Source organism: Alligator mississippiensis, chromosome 3 (genome assembly GCF_030867095.1).
Source record: "Alligator mississippiensis isolate rAllMis1 chromosome 3, rAllMis1, whole genome shotgun sequence".
Lineage (NCBI taxonomy): Eukaryota > Metazoa > Chordata > Crocodylia > Alligatoridae > Alligator > Alligator mississippiensis.
The window spans coordinates 256,631,431-256,651,369 of record NC_081826.1 but is presented as its reverse complement, the minus strand read 5'-3'; the positions used below and the strand labels follow the sequence as shown (position 1 = coordinate 256,651,369).

General features: G+C 46.8%; 1 protein-coding gene across 2 annotated transcripts in view; it reads left to right on the top strand.

The window, feature by feature from the left end:
- The first annotated feature begins 1,928 nt into the window (after positions 1 to 1,928).
- The window catches only part of AP3B1 (adaptor related protein complex 3 subunit beta 1), a 287,301-nt gene continuing 269,290 nt past the window's right edge, over positions 1,929 to 19,939 (top strand). Inside the window, exon 1 of one of the 2 annotated variants that reach the window (XM_019482176.2) lies at positions 1,929 to 2,124. In XM_019482176.2, the coding sequence (XP_019337721.1) occupies positions 1,991 to 2,124 (134 nt within the window). In that variant the 5' untranslated portion in view covers positions 1,929 to 1,990. The remainder of the gene's footprint in view (positions 2,125 to 19,939) is intronic. The other variant, XM_006261568.4, reaches the window with a different exon arrangement.

The window sequence follows — 19,939 nt, the reverse complement described above, 5'->3', positions numbered from 1 at the left end:
TAGACGGAGAGGGAGCAAAATATGACCTGTGGGCTGGATCTGACCCACCAGGCATTTTCATATGGCCTGCAATGCTCACCAACGAACTGTATCCTGCCCAGCCCTTCCGGTATTGAGGGTGAGAGTGAGGCACCCACGTATACACCCCCATGCCAACATACTTTATTGCGCCTGTAATAGGGCCCTGCTCTGTTACTAGGGGTTTGGGGGAGTCCTAATAACCCCACACCCCAGAAGTACTTCTGCACACCCACCCCAGACCTGGGAGAACTCACCGGAGGCTGAGGAACCAGGTCCTGGGACATAGTGAGTCCTGCAGCAAGGGAGATGACAGGTATGGGGATTGAGAGAGGATTAGCCACATGAGGCCAGAGTGGGAAGGATAAAAGACACTGAAAGCAGCCTCAAGGGGCTGCCACCTGGCCAGGGAGCAGGCTGTCTAGGGTCTGGAGTTGTCAGGGGTTAAGCAGCCCCCAAGAGAGCCCAAAGCAGGGCTCTTCTCTGTTTTTTTGCTTGCTTGATCATTTGCTTTGCTGCACAAGCCTGCAGGCTCTGCAAAACCTCTGAAAGATAAGAGGCAGCCAAGGGGTGAAACCTAGAAGAACCACTGGAAGACAGATAAGTGCTAAGTTATTTGTTTGACTTCATTTGTTTGTTTTGCATCTTAACAAACCTGGGGTGGCCACTAGCCTGGTTGCAGCAGAGGCAAGGGCCCTGAACAGTGGGTCCTTGGCCAAGGCCCGCAGCAAAAGTGAAACTGGTCAGCTCAACTAGCTTGGCCAAACAGAACCTGCTGTGATCTGTCTGCAGTGGCTTACAGCCTCTATATACAGCATGCAAACACAAATCATGACAACAATATTTGTTGTAATACAATGTTATAGTAGGTGTTCGAGTTGTTTTTCTGGTTCTAAGATAGTAACCCTCCCTCCCCAAAAAGGAGTACTTCTGGTGGCAAAGGTCAGGGGCTGGACTTATGGTTCCAAGATAATGACCAGGGGTGGGTGGGGCAGCTGTCACAGGGCAGAGCTCCCAATGTAGCTCTCCAAAGCCTACCAAATGTGGTTAAGCAGCCCTCCAGCCGAAATAATTGCCCGCCCCTGACAAAGAACACGTTCAGGGCAGCTAACTTTGCACTTGTTACGCTGTGTGTAGGTGATGGTAGCAGATCATGTTCTCCAGGACACAGGTGACACGTAGAGGGGCATGTGCCCCCCCAGTGCTGCTGGTGGCACCTGCGGGCGCCAGCACCACCGCCGTCTGCAGGTGACCCCCCCAGACTCAAGAGGCACCACTCGCCCATGTTCCAGGAAGACTTTTAGCACCCCTAGAGTCCCCTTGTAAATGAGGCCGGAAACATGCTTCACACCAGGACCGCGAGGCAGGTCGACTTGGTGATGCCCTGGGTGTTGCTCCTGTGGCTCCTCCTGCCTCTTTTTCTCAGCCCCTTACCTGCCTTACTGCAACCAGCGGAGACAGGGCAAGACCCACCTCTCTGGTCTGACCCAGTCACCCAACCGCAGCGCGCGAGCACTCTCGCTCTCTCTCTCTCTCACTGGTTTTATGATCCAACCACCTATCCCCGGGCATGGCACTTACACAATCCTTGCCCTGCGGCCTCCCACTCCCAGGGGAAGGCGCCGGACGCTGTCTGCAGACAAGCCCCGCCCCACTACGAGACGCCCGAAACCCGGGCCGGATAGTGCCAGCAGGGCAGGCGCTGGTCCGGGAACGGGAAACAGTGACGTCACGGACTCCGCCCCGCCCCGCCCCTCCCCGCCCCAAGAGAGGAGCCACGCGCACGCCAACCGCAGGGATGGAGCTGCGCGTGCGCGCCAGCAGTGTTGCCATAGCAACGGCGGGACTCGCTGGGGAAGTTCCGCTTCTGCCTTTTTGCCCCGCCCCCATCATGTGACCGCACCCCGCCCCGCCTCGCCGGCGCTGCTGTTAGCTTCCGGGAGTAGCGGGGTGGCAGGACAGCGGCGGCGGCATGTCTGGGAACGGCTTAAGCTACAACGAGCAGGGCGGGGAGGCGGCGCCGGCCGAGTTGGGCCAGGAGGCAGCGCCCACCGCAGCGCCCTCCGCCTCGGCGGCCTTCGGGCTCTTCAGCAGCGACACCAAGAAGTAAGGAGCGGCCGGGCCAGGGAGGGTCGCTGGGCCCTGGGCAGGCGCCTGCTGCATGATTCTCGCTGCTCCCTTTGCCCAAACGGGGTGTTTGCGCGGGCGGGCGGGCGGAACCCGGGGACCGCTCGGCCTGTCTCCGCCGGGGCGCACCCCTTTAGGAAGGCGCCAGCAGTGTCACGGGAGGGTCCTAGCCGCGCTGGTGAAGCAGAGGCTGAGCTCCTCCTTCCCCGCGAGCCTGAGCGGGGCCCCAGCAGGCCCCGGCCCCTGCCCCTCCCCACGCAAAACGCCGGTGCAGCTCCAAACCGGCCACTCAGAACCAGGGAAATAGATGCTGTTGTTCCGTGGCAGGGGAGCGGTGGCTGACATGACGCGGACCGAGGTGGTTCAGGCCCCAAAGGCGTCCTTCAGCCCATAGGACACTCATTCCCACTACAAGTGATAAGAAGGAACTGGAGCTGTGGGTGTATTTACACTAGAAAATGGATTGCTTGTTCTTTGATCCATCCTATGACACAATGCAAGTCTCTGCACTGGCCTCGACTGGTAGGAGGCCACTTTATAATCAGGGGAGTCTGCAGTTATGCTGGCATTTCTGAAAGTTTCTGCAAGTAATGGGCCTCTATAGTTTGTTGTTCGAGTAGTGTTTCTGTTCCCTTGCCATCCCTTGCACACCTTCCAGCCATGGCTGTTGGTGACTGATCTCCTCTCTCCACATTATCAATTCTTAGACGTTTGTATCGGGCTGCACCCTTGCTCTCCTCCCCTTCCCTTTCTTCACTGAAGTGGTTCTCAACTTTTTTAGATTCGAGACACCCCCTCGTTAGGCTGCCGACGTCCCTCGGAAAGTGCCAGCTCATAGTTCTCGTTCATTTTCTGGCGATGTGTTTCTGTTATTGCGAAGAACTTGGGAAAACCACAACAGGGCAGAATGGTTTTGGTGTTATGAATTCCTGTTTGAAATCTCTGGGCTTATCTTGTGAATTATGTTTGCATGTCCAAAAGTGCTCACCTTGTGGCATCCTTGACAGGATCTCAAGGCACTCCAGGAAGCCATGGCATCCTGGTTCAGAATCACTGCTTTAAGTCTGATCCTTCAGAGAAGATCTTGTAACATCAGATAAGGGTTTGTCTGCACATTGAATGTTTTCACATTAACTCCATGGGTTAATGGTGACTCCGTAAGTCCTTGGTGGTACGTGGACTGAGGAGCAGTAGAGCTGGCATAGTAAAAAACCTGGTTGCGAGAGATGTTTACAAGGCCTGGCATGGATGGGGACAGAAATACATGCAGCCTCAAATGGTGTTTCCTAGCCTGATTGCTGCTGAGGACAAGTATATTGAACCATTCTGTGTATATGGTGGGAGATACTACAGGCCTTCCATGAGTGTGGCTGGAAGACATGGAAATTCACCTGGCAGGCATGCATGCATATATGTATATGTAGACAAGGGTTTCATTGGTTAAGTGTAAGCTGTTTTCATTCAGTGTTTGATGCATCATCCAGGAAGTTGCTACCAGAAGCTGGGTATTTTTGTTTGTTTGTTTTTCTTATTTGCTGTCCTATAGTTAGAAGAAGTCTCCAACTTTTGCTAGTCTATGGACAGCAAATTCTGAGAGAATACTTCATTCGTAGACTGTAGTAGTGATGTTTTCTGTTGATTTTCTCTGGCTGTAAGCAATCTTGTTGTGTCTCACAGGCAACACTTCTTATGAACCATGGGATGGGGAATCAATGGTATAGCCTTTGAGGGTAGAGTACACAGCTCCTCCATTTCTCCCATGTGGAGTGTCTTTAAAAATATTTAGGAGGAGAAAATGTGGCTTTTGTTGGTAAGCATGCCTCTACCAAAACTTAACTTAATCCATGATGTTTGGTCAAGCTGTTAAAACCCCTGCTTGCTGAAATCATGTTAGAAGAGACTTCCCACTTCCTATTTCTGATGGAAGATGTTCCTCATATGCCAAACAGTGTAGTGATTACATATGTACTCCTGGTATCCATTTGTGATGGTGACCCAAAGGCTTTATTTTGAGAACTGAGCAGGAATTCCTCTCTAGAGCTTTAATGCAAGTCTTCTGAAACAGTCATTGCAATCCAGATTGAGCGTGTCTGTCTTCTCTTTTTAACTGTAAAGCTTTGAGCACTGGATGGTATAGGGATGAATAAAAATAACTTGACTTTTTTTAATATGGACTTCATTGGGGAGGAGAAAGTTATTTGTCATGTGCCTTTGGATTTCTGTCAATTTTTCCTTGATTGACGGTTACAAATCTATATATACCAGTATGTCAGTAAGTAAATCTTGGATATTTCTATGGCTCTTGATATTGTAGAATTTGAATTCTTCATAATCCATGGTGGGGGGCCTAAGCCTAATTTGTTCTCAATGCTGCTAAAAAGTAGAGAGATCCTGTTGCTCTCATTTTACAGACAAGGAGTTGAGGCATAAAGAAAAATTATTTGCCTAAGATCACACAGGAATAATCTGATTGGCCAGGAAATTTAAATGCATCTTCTACTTGGTTAGTGCTTTTCTTCTGTGGTAGCTTTAGTTACCACTTGTCCTTTACATACAAAATAAGGAGGAAGAGTTGTTCAAAAAAATACTATATGTATTTGTCCTATTTTTTGTAAAGTTGGATTAAGACTGCAAAGTGTTTTGCGTAAGCTTGCCCTCTATATTCATCTCTAAACTAATAGTTTATTTTGTCCAAACGTGCGACACTTGTTCGTAGATTATGGAGCTGTCTTCAAACAGCCTGAAACAACTGCATAGAGAAGTGTTATCTGCCTCCCTTCATTTTGATGGTTTTGTTAGTGTATACTTCATTTTTTAACTATTTAAATATATAAATATACAAGCTTTTTTATTCACTTTTTTTCCCCTCTGTTTTATTTAGAGCATTTTGTAGATTGTGTTTGTCCCATAAACTGCCTGCTAAGTATCTTTGGTACCAAATGCCACGTGAACTCCCAAACCACTAGCTCAACTTTTTTTTTTTTTTTTTTTCTCCCCCCTCCAGCAATTTTATGATGGAATTGTAAACGGTCGATACAAAAATCTGATACAGACTGACTAATTTAATTGTTTTCAAAAGACATGCATATGATCAACATATTTGCAGTATAATTTCTATTAATTGAGAACTGGAAAAAGAATATATAGTTCACTGCTAGAACATGGCACAGTAACATTTGAGTCATGGTGGCAATGAAGAAACAGCAAATCCTTAGTCTAGTTGAAGAAACGCATGATTGATCACTGGGGTGGTCTGCTAGTTTGATTTCCCAGTCTATAGGAAATGGGACAGTAGTTCCGTATGCATCCATCTACAGTTACCTTTGAGAACTTCAATCTGGTATGTATGCCGCAGCTATCATTCAGTTGGTATTAAAGCTTATTTGAAATCTTAAGCTATGAATTTTCTAGCACTCAGGCCTTAAACCCATCTCAGGATAATTCTATATTGGATCTCATTCTGATAATGATACAGTGATTACTGAACTGAAATTGATTGTTACCTTAGTACCAGTGAGCACAACCTGATTATATTCATCATGTGCAAATGATACATTTTCAACCAGTGGTATACACAAAATATTACTACAGTAAAATAAGTTAAGATTGAAGAGGCAATCAAAGTTGTAGATCAAGGATCATTTAATCACTTGAATGTTCACTACAAAAAAAAATAGTGAGTTTTCTTTTACTATTGATTACTACTTTAAGGCCAACATTGTATAGAGAACATATATAAAATAACGTTTACTAATATCTGTTTGCCTCCAGTAAAGATAATTTAAGCCAGGGTACTTAAGCAGGTATTTGTTATAATATAAAGGAAGCTAAGGGTTTAAAGAGAAGAGATTGTTCTGATTGAAACTGGGACACAGTGTCCCTTTCTCACCTTTATCTGTATTGATTGAACCTTGACCAAAGAGGAGAAGAAAACAATCAATCTGTTCAGTATGCATTGCTTCTAACAAATCTTCTGATTATTTGAACCAACCCAACCATATCAAGAATGGAGTTGAATGGCAGGACTTGCTCATTGGAGGAAAAAAAATGACACTATTAGAAAGAAAAGGCTTTGATTTCTAGATAATATTTTTAGAATGGAAAATGGCAGTATAGCTGAATATTAATGATGGAGGTTCTGATAACCAAAGTGAGCTGGTCTAGAAGGTGTTGAACTGAAGGCAGTCAAATAAGATCTACTTGAGTTATTTCCATGGCATTCCTGAACTATCCAGTACAGAGATAGTTTTACCTAGAGTGCACCACAATAGACTATCACAATTAACATATTGTAATAAGGCATACAATAAATATGCATATCTAAAGGGGAGAGAATAAGAGCTTTACTAGGTCTTATTTTACCTTAAAATTATTTGGGTAAACACTTGAAAGCATTGAATGCAAGTGCATGCATGTCTTAAAATACCATTCCTATTTTTTTGGAGCTACCTACAATCCAACAGTACTACTAGTCATTAGGACTCATAGTAGAGATGATATCTTTTATTAGACCAACAAGATTTTTGCAAAAAAATTTTCTTTAATTGCAAGCTACTAGTCATTAGTAATTCTGTCTTCCTCACATCTATAATGTACACATTTTTGAATATGTAATGATAGTACTAACACTTCAATATTATTTGTTTTCTTCGTATTGCACATTTGTAGTAGTAAAACTCTTGTAAATTTTGACATTTGGTTAAATATTTCAGGCAAGCCACATGTATAACATAGTTCTTGACAGGTATAGTATCAAAGGATTTCAACAGATGGCAGCATTTTATAACCAGCATTTTCAACTTTCCTGATTTGCATCTTTACACTAGATTTCTGCCAAAGAAAATACATTTGTAATTTATTAGGATTTTTTTTCCTCCAGTACTGGCTCATGCATGCTGCTGACTAGTTTATCAGGAGACTTGGCTGGGCTACAAAACTGCTTTCAAGTCTCAGAAAAAACACCTCCTGCAGAGAGCTGATCTAAGGTGGTTATTTTTATTAGAACACTCATTCCTAATTCTCTGTGGAGAAAGCCACACAGATTCTTCAGCTCCCAAACTTGCTTGCCATGCTGCCAAAGATGTGCTGAGGTCTTAAATTTGTCTAGCTTTGATTTGACATCCTGTTTAACCAGTTACGGAAAGCTTGTATAGACTGGCATTTATAAAATTCTTGGAGGGGAGTTTTATCCTAATATTCACACTTGATGCATATACCGGTTCATTGGCAAATCTGCATTTGTGTCCATCTGTTGACATGGCACTCTGTCTGCTAATATGGTGGTATGCCAGTTTCATTAGGGTGTACAAGCCAGCAAAGATGAATGGTTTGGATGAAGCATATCCTATAATAAAGGTACTGATGAATCTACAAGGTGTAATCTGAACCATATTCTAAGTACCACAATATCAAGTAAAGTAATTAAAAAAGCTCCAATTGTTGTAGGATGGATCTACCACAACTGAAATATACCAAGTGTGATAGCAAGGAAGGTTGCAATGAAGAAAACTCTTTTTTTCTAGCTCAAAAGGGATGTGTCAGGGTGAAGAAATTTCAAAAACAGCACAGCAGGACAGTCTTTTGTGCTTTTCCAGAAAGGTCTTGCATGTGGTTTTTGCTGCTGCTTATCGTTAATCATTACCACAGTTGTTGGCTGTAGGCATGTGGCTTATAAGCAGGGATCCGGGTTTTCTGTTTGCTGCAGAAAAATGTGGATTTTCCACTTAATAGAGAGAAATGCAGGAAATAGGAGGTTCCCCTTGCAGGCTGACAGAGTTCCAGCCTACAAGTGGCTGGGGGGAGCAGGAGGAGGGTGATAAGGTTGGGGATGTTACGTGCATTTGTGTGTGACATGAATGTGGCAGCTAGGCAGCAGTGGAAAGCAGCTCAAGCTCCCTCCAGGTAAGTCTACAGGGAGTGGAGGGGAGCACAGGCTATGTTTTGTGCAGGGAGGAGAAGGGGACACAGGTCATGTGGGGTGAATAGCTAGAGGGGGTACAGGTGATGGGGTTGGGGGCACATGCCCCCCCACAATTTCTGTGTCTACAGTGGGGTGCAGGGCTGCAGCATAGCTGGACCAGCTCTATGCTTCTATGGCCCAGTGTGTGGGATGCAGAGCAGGAGGGAGCGCTGTGCTGCGCTGGTTGCTAAGGTGAGTTGCTATGGTAGTGGTATGGATTTGTCCCCTGCTGCTACTGGGCAGGCTGGGGGCGCACCTCACCTTGGTGGCCGTGGTGGTGCGGTGCTCCTTCCTGTGTGCTGGGCCAGAGAGGCAACTCCTTCCTGGAACACATCCAGCCCCACTGCAGCCTTGCTGTGGGCACAAGAATCTTGGGGGGGTATGTGCCCCACCACATGTTGTGTGTGCCCACATGCTTGCTGACACCCTGAAGCCAGGGGGCTGTGGGTCAGGAGTGAAGGGTACCAGCATGGGTAGGGCATTGGCATATCGGGGCTACTCAGCACTGCAAGGCAGTGTGGAGGACAGCTGCAGCTGGACCTGCATCCTGGTGAGCAAAGGGGACAGGGGGAGCTCTCAAATGCTAAAGTGGATTGGGTATTTATAGGTTTTATTTTATTATAGTGATTGAGGCACTGGTAGGCTTCCAAATTGTTTTAAAATTGTAAGTATATCAATAAAGCATCGTTTAACTGATATGTGTTCTCTCTCTGTCTCTCTTTCCCCCCCCCCCCCAATGTGGTTTTCAGGAACCAATTGTACGTTGAAACGTTGTAACTCGCAACCAGATTTCCCATACAAACAATGTTATAAATCAGGATTGGTTCCTTTTACAATGCTCGATTACAGATGCATGCAGCTGGTAAGTCTGTTTTGGAAGTGGGGGGGGGGGGCAGATGAAGGCCCCCCACAGTGAGGGAGGGAGGGGGCTGGGACAGGGACTGGGGAAAGTGCTACCCAGCCGGGGCAGTCATGGGACAGAGCCATGGCTCGTGGGGAGGGGGAAGGGGGGCAGCTCCTGCTGCTGTGCACCACTCATCCGGCAGCTCCCGCCATTGCAGTCTGAGCAGGCAGTGGTGGCTCTGGGAGCAGGGCCTATACCCTCCTGCCACTTGCCTGGGTGGGGTGGGGCGGGCATGGCATGGGATGGAGCTGCTGCGCTGCCTCCGGCCAAGCAGCATGCAGCAGTGGGAGCCACTCTCCCTCCCGGCACCCCCTGGATGAGCTGTGGCTCAGTCCCATGCCTGCTGGTTGCCGGTGGGTGAGTGGCAAGGGGTGGTGTGTCTCCAGATCAGGGCAGGTGGCTGAATGGGGACTATGGGGTGGGGGGGGGGGGGGACTGTAGCCATCCAAAAATTTGCTGTAGTCTCTGCTCCCAGTGCTGCTGCCACCCGCTCAGAGTACAGCCCGGTGCAGCCTTGGTCCCACCTGCCCCACTCAGATCTGGGGGCACACGCCCCCGCTTCACGTCTTCCTGGACAAGCGGTGGGAGTAGCAGCAGGAGCTGCTGGACGAGCTGCCGGATGAGCAGCTCCTAGACGTATGGCACACAGCAGTGGGAGCCACCCCCCAGACGAGCCATAGCTCTCTCTTGTGCCTGCCCTGGCTGGGCAGTGCTCTACCCTTGTCCCAGCCCATGCCCCCTCCCTCCCTCACTGTGGAGGGCCTTGATCTCCACCCCCCCCTTCCCTTCTCCCACAGCATACTTACCAGCTGGATGCAGCTATATCGAGCATCATAAAGTCAGAACACACTTTGGAACATCAAAACAGGGTGTCAGTTTATGAACATTGTAAGTCAAGGACTGCCTACATATATATCCATGTTTTTCTATTTTGGGCTTTTCAAATCGGAGAATTAAAAAAAAAAAAAAAAAAAAAAAAAAAATCGGAGTACTTACCATTTTTAAACAGAGAAAACGAGAGGATCCCTGTTATAAGTGATGCACTCCTTTTTGTCATTTGTTCTTGCAACGAGGTTAAAGGGCTGAAAGAATAAAGTACTTGCATTTAATTCTGCATCTCTGAAGGCTGTCATTGACTAGATTTCTTTTCAAAGAGGTTGTCTCCGAGGCAAAACAGAGCTTCCTTGGTATTCAAGTATCCTTGGCCTTTTGAGGCCCTGGTAAATCACCCCCTTCTGCAATGGAAAAGATTCCAGTATACTTTATTTCTTGCTCTTTAGAGACACTAAGTAGCTTCCCAAACTTTAAGTGAAATAGCTGCAGGAGAAAGAGTAGTAGTAGTAAATATGCAATAGGTTAGGACACGGTAATAATTTCTACTTTTCCCACTTCGGTCTCTTGGGGGATGTGATGAAGCAGTTAAGAACACCAAAAACAAGTGAACAAACAAACAAAAAATAAACCTATGTTCTTTTCTCTAAATGCATCACTTTGGATATCTGTTTTTAAGGACTTGGAGGCTTGAAGGTTATCACCAGAAACCCGTAGGCTCATTTATTGCAGAGCAACAAAAGCTATACAAAGCAGTTTTCCAAATGTAGAAGAATAGAATTTTTGGACTATTCATCTAGTACAGGAGATGAGGAAATATTGCAGAGATGTCAGCAACTAGAGGTTGGTTATGTTGCTCTCAAACTGAGAGCTAGAACTAGTCAGATGCACGTAACTTACTCAACATCTATGTTTTTCCTAGGAAAAGTTACAATATGATTGTAAGGTAGGTTAGAAACCCTGACTCTCCTCTTTGATCACATTCACAATGACAGCTTTAGAGCCAACTCTGAAATTAGACCTTGATGATATCCTTCAGAGCTCATGGAAGCTGCTTTTTGAACTACTATCTGTATGTTCTATATAATACATCATCATTAAAATGTCTTTTCCCATAGCTGCTACATCAGCATGGTCAATGAGATCCAGGTTCTTTTGACTGGGCTAACTTACACATCCTTTAATTGGAGCCAAGGTGTTGATGAAACCACAAGTCAAATTGACTCTGAAAAGATGCAGTTATACTTGAACTATTTTTTTTAATTCTTTCCCCCGTTGGAGTTATACAGTTGTTGGGTGAGCAGGAGCTCTAAACTCCATAAGTTTCCAGTACCTTACTCTAACATCAACAGGACAAAGGGTTTTAGTTCATCTGCCTACACTTTTTCAATCATATCTAGCACACTGAAAAGCAGAGATCTCATGAACAAGGATCTCAAAGTGCTTTATTGTGTTCCACTTCCTTTGAGCTGCTTGTTAAATGGAAACTCTTTGGATATCAAGGCATTCTTGTTTAGGACCTGCTGGTGTTTTTTGCTTGATTAAAAAAACTTACTGTTTTGATTTCTGAAAGGTACCTTCATGGAGCACTCCATTAACTTCTGCTAAACATTCATGTGGCAGCTTTATGAAGGCTGTGATGACAGACTGTAAGAAGGTGGGGCTCTGCAGTTTCTTATACCCTGGCATTGTTTGCTGCATGAAAGAGAAGTGACTTCAGCAAATCTTTGGCAGCCCTAAATGATGAAAATTTAATTCTTCAGAGATTAAAATCCAGTGTAATGGATCAAATTATCTTCAGTATCTTGTACTGATGACAACTTTTTTCCCATCTACAAGTTTTTGCGGTAGATATCCTCCAAAGATCATGGAAGCCACATTTTGAACTGATATATGAACGCTCCATGTACCACATTACTGTCAAGATGTGTTATGCCATTACCATCAAAATCACCATCCTTGAGCATTGGAACATCCATCCTATACTATCAACAAAGGTTGTTTGACAAGAGACTGCAGTGTTAGAAGTAGATAGATTGATTGTCTTGTGTGATTTGTAGCATGTTGCAGTACAGGCAGCCCTCAACTTACGACTTCGAGTTGCGACAAACATCACTTGCAACGTTTGTAAATTGACAACCTGTTTCTACATTCCGATGTGGGTTTCATCTTTATGACAGTCAATAATACGTGCAGCTGGTGAGTAGTGGGAGGGGGAAGGGAAGAGGTGTGGGGGGGCAGATCAATGCTCCCATGGTGAGGGAGGAACTGGGACTGGGGCGAGGTAAGTGCTGCCCAGCTGGGGCTGTGTGGGGTGGGAGGTAGGCCAGAGGCCAGGGCTGTAGGAGACTGCTCTGAGTGGGTGGCAGGGGCTACAGGAAATTTCCTGGTGGCTACAGACCCCCCACACCCCATAGCCCCTGCGGGCACAGGCCCCCCCCCCATGCCCTTCCACCGATGGCCCACCTGGGGGGGGATGGGCATGGGGTGGAGCTTCTGTGCTACCTCCAGACAAGCAGCACACAGCAGTGGGAGCTGCTCCCCACGCCCCCCCCGACAAGCTGCAGCTTTGGAGGTATGGGGAGGGGTGTGCGCCCCCAGATCAGGGTGGGCGGCAGAGCAGGGGCTATGGTGGGACTGCAGCCACATGATAATTTGCTCTTGCCTTCGTGGTGCAGTCCCAGCCCTGCCCACCCCACCCTGCGCAGATCTGGGGGCGCATGCCCCATCCATGCTTTCCTGGACCAGCGGCAGGAGCAGCAGCAGCAACCGCCAGATGAGCAGCACACAGCAGCAGGAGCTGCTGTCCCCCTCTCCTCATGCCCGCCTGGCCCCAGCTGAGCAGTGCTTGCCCCAGCCTAATCCCTCCCTCACCATGGGGTTGGTGTTCGATCTCCTGCCCCACCCCCCCCCGCCTCCCTTCTCCCTCCCCTTCCACCACTTACCAGCTGCACACAGTATTGACAGTCATAAAGGAACCACTCACCCATTTGTAACACTGTTCCTATGGGAAAATTGGTTCCGAGTTACAACATTTTGACTTACAATGCAATTGGTTCCTGAAAACTGTGTTTTAAGTCTGAGGACTGCCTGACAGTGGAAACCAGGCTCTTCCAGCAATATACAGTTTTAGGTGCTAAGACTTCTACTCTGAAGGAATGAGTGTGCGTTCTTTTTTTTTTTTTTTTTTCCTTGACCTGTTGCATAGGCAATGCTTCTCCTTAATGACTTGTAGATGAAAGGTGTCTTGGATCCAAGTTTGAGACTGATCATATTATGCTTTGAGTAGCCATCCCTACTATGCTTAAGTCTATTCAAAACAATCTCCCATATGGATGCCATTTAAAATCCAAAATAGAAATGTGGTGTGGGGACTTGGATTATTCATGCATATCTTTGTCTTTTATGCCACTGTAACATTTTTAATACAGTGACTACGAGTTAGATCCTATTCTACCGATTGGGTTCATAAGTGGACTACAAAGCTTGTTGCACCTCAAAAAAAAAAAAAAAAAAAAAAATCATTATGGGGCATGTACATATGCATAGCTCTCTGGCTGGAGCATGATGAAGTTGCCACAGAGAGATGTTCTCTAGCCAGGGGGCAACAGAGGGAGGCTCCTTAGCTCTCGAGCCCTCAGGGGAGCTTGTCAATGAGTAGGATAGGCTTACTGACGAGCTTGCCTGATTTTTTTAGCTGTTGCCATCCACAAGCTGTCTACAGGGTCAAGGGCTTATTGGGAAGCTTCCACCCGCCTACTTTCACTGCAGCCCTGTCACGCTTGCTTTCCAGTGGCAACAGTGGCAGGGCTGCCCTCAAGCCCTTACAAACATATAATATGTAATGAGGAAGAGGAGGACCTGTCCACCTCTTCAAATAACTATTTTTCATGGACTTGAGGAAGATGAAATAATAAACACCTAGAAGTGATCTTGGGTAAAATAGGATCAGGCCTTGCATGCCATTTCACACAGCTTTATGGACCCCTTTGGAGTCATGTTTCTGACCTTCTTTAATATGGTGTCAAGATGACATTAATCATATGTAGCTTTTTATGGTATTTTTCCATCCAGAGATGTTGAAGTGATTAATGTAGGTCAGTATCATTAGTCCCATTTTACAGATGAGGAAACTGACACATGGGCTAAGTGTATAAGGTCACAGAGCAAAGCAGTAGTAGAGCAAGAAATTAAACCCAGATCACTCGAGTTGGCCTCATTGTAGAGACACTGGACATACTACATGCTCGTCGTCACGGCATTGAAGTTCCTGGTTCCTTCCTCTGTGCAACTGAAGAGCCAAGAGACAGCACTGTCTTCCATACCAGGTTATCGTTAGACATCAGTAGTCCTGGTTCACATGTGGGAATAAAGCACTGCATCCAGTACAAGCTTGTTTGAAGCAGCTAAGTGTCAGCGATGTTTACTTCAGGCTGTGAAGCATCAGTGGCTTTGTCATGGGCTGACACTGTATCTGTACCTGACAGATAGGGTCTCGACTGATGGTCCTGCCTTGTGAGCACTTGTCAGCATTAGTTCAGTGCCTTGACTATCAAACTTCAAGTAAGCAGAATTAGAGGTACTGTTGATGAAGCCTCAGAGATGACTCTGTCCTATGGAGCAATGTATTTGGAAGCAGTCAGCTTGTTTTACAAGTGCCACTGGTTGCTACAGCACTACATCATTCCAGTTATACTCAGCAGTATTGAACATGTCTGTGGCAAGACAGTTATTCCTTTTACTCGCATGTGGAGTAATGCTATATTTGTATTTCAGTTATGGAGGATGGCTGTCTTCTGGTACCATCATGACTGACCTCTGAAGGATTTTGTCAGTGTTTCAATGTGGAGAACGTGTTTTGGTGCTTCAGTTGTGAATTGTGTCTCTGGGTCAGTACCTAAGCTGCATGGCCTCAGTATACCTTGAAATGTTGCTATGTGGAAGTTCATTACTTTATGGTAAGAAGCTGAGAAGCCTATATTGCTGGGGAAGTGTCTAAGCTATAGAACCTCAATGCACTGAAGGGATCTCAACCTTAACGTAAATGGAGTGAGTGACCCACAACAGAGAAAAGAAATTCTCAGCATATGTGACTACTTTGGGCAAAAAGTAATTCTTCACAGAAAGCTACTGAAGTTTTACATATAAAAAAAAACTAGAACTCTTGGTTCCAAAATGATTCCATTTTCCAGTTGGTCTAATAAAAGGTATCATTTTGGAACCAAGAGTTCTAGTTTTCTGTATGTCTTTGTCTTGGACCAACACGGCTACCAAATACACCACTGAAGTTTGACTACACTTTAATTCTAGATGCACTGAAAAAGAAACCTTTTTTCTAAGGAATTGTGATCAAATACAGTTCTGAAAAGATACATAAATGCTGCTAGATCCAAAGCTGAAGGGCCACAGAGAGTCGAAGCTAGTTGAATGCCTTTGTTGAAGAGAGAATTCTTACTGATTGCAGTCCATTAAAGAACCAAAATGGATAACTTGAGAAGTGGGCATTGGCAGTTGGTCTCACAAACAGGGTTGGCTTGTCTGTGCCACCAAAAAAACCCAAACAAACCCCCAAAAACTTCAAATGCTGTAACTCAGTGCTTAAGCTGCATGGCTTCAATATACCTCCAATATGTTGCTATGTGGAAATTCATTACTTTATGGTAAGACTTCTCTTGTACTAAGTGCCTAAGACCCAAGAGTCAGAATCTCCTTGATTGTAGTGCAGCGGTTCCCAGCCTTGGGGTTATGACCCCACTTGAGGTCACAACGATAAATGGGGTCAAAGACAACAATGTTGATGACTTTTATGATGAAAGTCTCAGGAAAACAATGGAAAATGGCAGAATTCCAGCCTGCAAGGAGCTGTGGGAACAGGAGGAGGGCAATTGGGCAGGGAGCGCATGCACATGGCAGCATGGAGAGCAGCTCCCACAGCTCCCTCCAGGTAAGTCTATGAGTAGGGGAGTGTGGCAGGGCACTGTTGGTGCCTGCCACTTTAAGGACTGAGCCAAGCAGCCAGCAGTTGCTTGATTGCAGTGGCCATTTTAGATCTCTGGCTACCTATATAAACAGAACAACTTGTTGCTGGCAAGCAGTTAGTAACATCACCTGGCTGCAAGGCTGCATACATCATCCTGGAGATAAGGGCAGGAGCTTAAGGGGATTGTTTGGAGGCTTCTGGTCCTGGGCATGACCTAAAACTGCACCTTGCCAGGAGTGGGTGGCCTGGCGGGGCTCTCAGTGGTGTGGGAGTCTCCAGGAGATGCCAGGCCAGTTACCACCCTGGTGAAAGGCAGATTGGGGCACCTTAATAAACCCAGCTCCCACAACTGGGTGGGTTACCCCATAGAAGGGTCAAGAAGGTGGACCCAAGTTAGAGTGGGGGCTAGAGGCTCAGAGACCTGACTTGAAATCCTTCGATTGGTTAATGCTGGGGCCAGGACTGGAAGGGTCAAAAGGGCCAGGGGCCCACCACGAGAGATGCCCAGAGCTAAGGGCTTAGGGTTTCTGACTGGCCTTGGAAGTGAGGCCAGGGCCTGTGTGGCCAAAGGTCCCAGAGGGAACATGCCTGAAAGGGGGAGAAGTTCAGGGAGCTAGGAAGCCCAGAATGAAGGTGAAGTAGGCCACCTGATGAGATGAATCTGGTAAGGGTCCAGACTGGAGGATTCTGGGGCCCAGTGTGGGGGCCGGTGATAAGATCTGTGGATGCCATCTGTGAGGCTTGGGCTGCAGTGTAGGGGAGGACCTGAGCCGCAGATAGCGCCCCCTGGCATCGGGGCAAGAAATGGGCAGCCTCCTATCTAATTAAGATCATAATTGTATATCATCAAGGCATGGCAGGAAAGAAGGCGGGCAGTTGGCCCAGAAACAGGTGTGCGGGCCACTGGTAGACTGGCCCCGAGGAAGCCCCCTGTTACATTGGTTCAGTGGTAGAATTCTCGTCTGCTACATGGGAGGCCCGGGTTAATTTCCTGGCCAATGTACCGATGTAACAGGTTGCCCTCCCCCAGCAGCATTTTTTTTTTCTTTGTCTATGAGGGGAACCCCTGAAGTCCCTTTAATGTTTCATTTCTCTTGTTCATCTCGTATCCCGCCTTTACTCACCTGCCACGTGTTGATGTAAATATTATTTAGATGTTCTTACACACGGGAGACTGCCTATTGTAATTCTGTGTTGGGGTTTTCAGCCACCATGGACCTTGTCCCCCATCTTTCTCTAGCTAGGTCTATCAGTTTAAACCCACCAGATAGGGTTAGACTCTGAGGCTCTAGCTCCTTAATCCTCTTGGGGCCCATGGCCCTCCTTTTTGTTTTCAGTGTGGAGCCCAGGCTTTTTAGCTCAGAGGCCTGTCCGCTGGGCACAGAGCCAGCAGGCTGCAAGTTGCAGTCTGGGCAGCGGCTCAAAGCTCCCACTGCACAAAGGCGCCCTTTCCTTTAGCTCAGGCTACCAGCCGAGATCCCCCACGCTGGAACCTGGCTTAAAAACCCTACAACCAGTTCTGAGCTACAGGACCTATATGGCTGTACACTGTAATGCACTAGGCCCTTTGGCCTTTTATGACTGCACCCAAGACACTAATGAGGCCTCCTTCTCCCCTACAGCCTCAACCACAAACCACTGGTGTCAGTCAATCAAAAAATATAAACAGTATGTCCATGGGCTATAACCACCACAAAAAAAAAAATAATTAAAGAAGGCAGCATGCCAACTTACAGTTTTCCAGGCTCTGTGCTTCTGCTTCCCACCGTCTGTTATGGTTCTTCTTCTGGGGCTACCGCTTCTCTGAGAGTCCTCAGTAGTTCCCCTCCCACACAACAGGTGAACCAGTCACTGATACTCTCTGTGGAGCTCTTATACACAAACTCCTTCCCCCTTGGCTGCTGGCCCCAACTACTGCTAAGTCCAGGATTTTTATAGTTCTGGCTTGCCCCTGTCCGGTCACCTGACTAGCCGGCCAGGCTCAGCTTTTAACCCCTACCCTGCCAGCAGTTTGACAGCCTGCATCAATCCCCCTCCGGCTTTGCCGGTTGCAAGGGGAGAGGGCATTGATCTTGTCTGCATCATTTTGGGGTTGCAAAAAATTGCAAGTGTTTAAATGGGGATGTGCTGAGGAAAAAGGGGAAGCACTGATGTAGTGTTTAGATTTCAAGGTGAAGCTAATTCCTGGTTTGCTTGCAGGTTCTTTTGCTTCTTGAATTTACAAACTTTTTGTTTAAAACTTTTATATCAGAGGGGCTTGAGCATCTGGATAGGCTCTTAATGCATAAGCCCGAAGTGTGTGTCTGGCTAGGACATACTGTTGCTGTGGTGTTGGCTGTCCCCAAGAGCTCTCAGTAAACCTGATTTTGATTCCAATCCCAAAGGCTCATCTATATCTATACTAGACCAAGACAATTGGATGAAAAACAATTGCTCTTTTTTTCTTCACTTCTCTTGAAAGCTTGAAGGATACCAGTCTCTGATGTCTACGTGGATCAGATGGGATACGTGCAAGCATAAAAAACAAATAACGAGATCTCATAGAGGGCCTTTCAAAGCATGTTTCCTAGTGATTTCTAACTATAAAGAGTTCTCTGCTTCCTAGTGATGCATGTATGGACACTTGGGCTTCAGTGTAGTTTTGCACTGGAAGTTTGAATGAATCTAAAATAAGCAAACACATTGAAAAATACTTACAGAAAGATTTTTTGACTTCTCTGAAATCAATATGATCCTGTGGCCCTCTGGTGAAGGCATCTGAATTGAAGAGTCCTTTCAGAATGTACTTAGGCTTGAATGAGTAGATATGACCAAGTAACAATCTACAAACTAATCAATTCCAGGGCATCTTACACGTTGCATTCAAGACATGATTAGCAGGCTAATCACACCTTGAATAATAACTTGGCCACATGTGGAAGTTGATTTAAGGCATGATAATAGAGTAAATGAGCGACAAAATTATTCTATATATAATATGTGACAACTTTGGCTTATTTGTTTTGGGTCTTAAATTAAATGCTTGGCCAGTTGGGGCTGGCCTATGACAAGGGACCTGCCTAAGTCATGGCAGTAGTTCATGGTGCAGCAGCGCCTTCAATCTCACTTTTTGCTGCGTGTTTCTGAGGGGTGGCAGCATAGCTGCTCCAGCCCAGTAGGCTGCTGTTGCAGTCTTAATGCTCTGCTGAGCTCCCTGTTGGGCCACTGCACAAGTGGCCGGCAGCAACCCCCTCAGACCTGGTGCCACCTGCTCTGGCTGCTGCAGTGCCTCTATGGGCTGAACCAACTGTTTGCTCAGCCCTGCCTCAGGGCTAGGTCAGGCCCTGCATGGCCCTGGCACCACAGGTGGGAGGGGTAAGGACAAAGTGTGTGCATGGCAGAGTCTTTCTGCACTGGGACTGGACCCTTCCCCTGGAGCAAGCTGGGCAGGGCCTGCCCCGGCAGTGCAGAGGAGCCTTCTAGGCTCTGTCCAGGCTCCACTGCATGGCTAGGAGTCTCACTGCTATGGCAAAAAGACTCCACCTGACTCCTGTGGGGGGGCCCGGCCCCTTCCTCCCTCCCCTTGGTGGTGGGATCCGGACATGGGAGAGGTTTAATAGATTTCATAGACGTTAGGCTGGAAGGGACCTTGTGAGATCGTTGAGTGCAGCCTCCTCCTCAAGAAGCAGAAAGTCAGCTGGGGTCAGATCACCCCAGCAAGATAAGCATTCAAGTGTTCCTTAAACGTATTCAGAGTAGGTGCTTATACCACTTTTGCAGGGAGTCTATTCCAAACTCTGGAGACTCGGACGGTAAAGAAGCTTTTCCTTATGCCCAGTCTAAAATGGTCTTCCAGCAGTTTCTGACCATTTGACCTTGTCTTCCCTTGGGGTGCTTTGGTGAACAAACATTCTCTCAGTTCTTGATGCACATCCCTTGCATACTTATAGGCTGCCACCAAGTCCCCCCTGAGCCTTTGCTTCTCCTGGCTGAAGAGTCCCATGTCCCTCAGCCTCTCCTCATAAGGCCCAGTCTCCTGACCTCTAATCATGCACATGGACCTCTTCTGGACTCTCTCAAGCTTCTCCACATTCTTTGCAAAGTGTGGAGCCCAGAATTGGATGCAGTAAGTAGTCCAGTT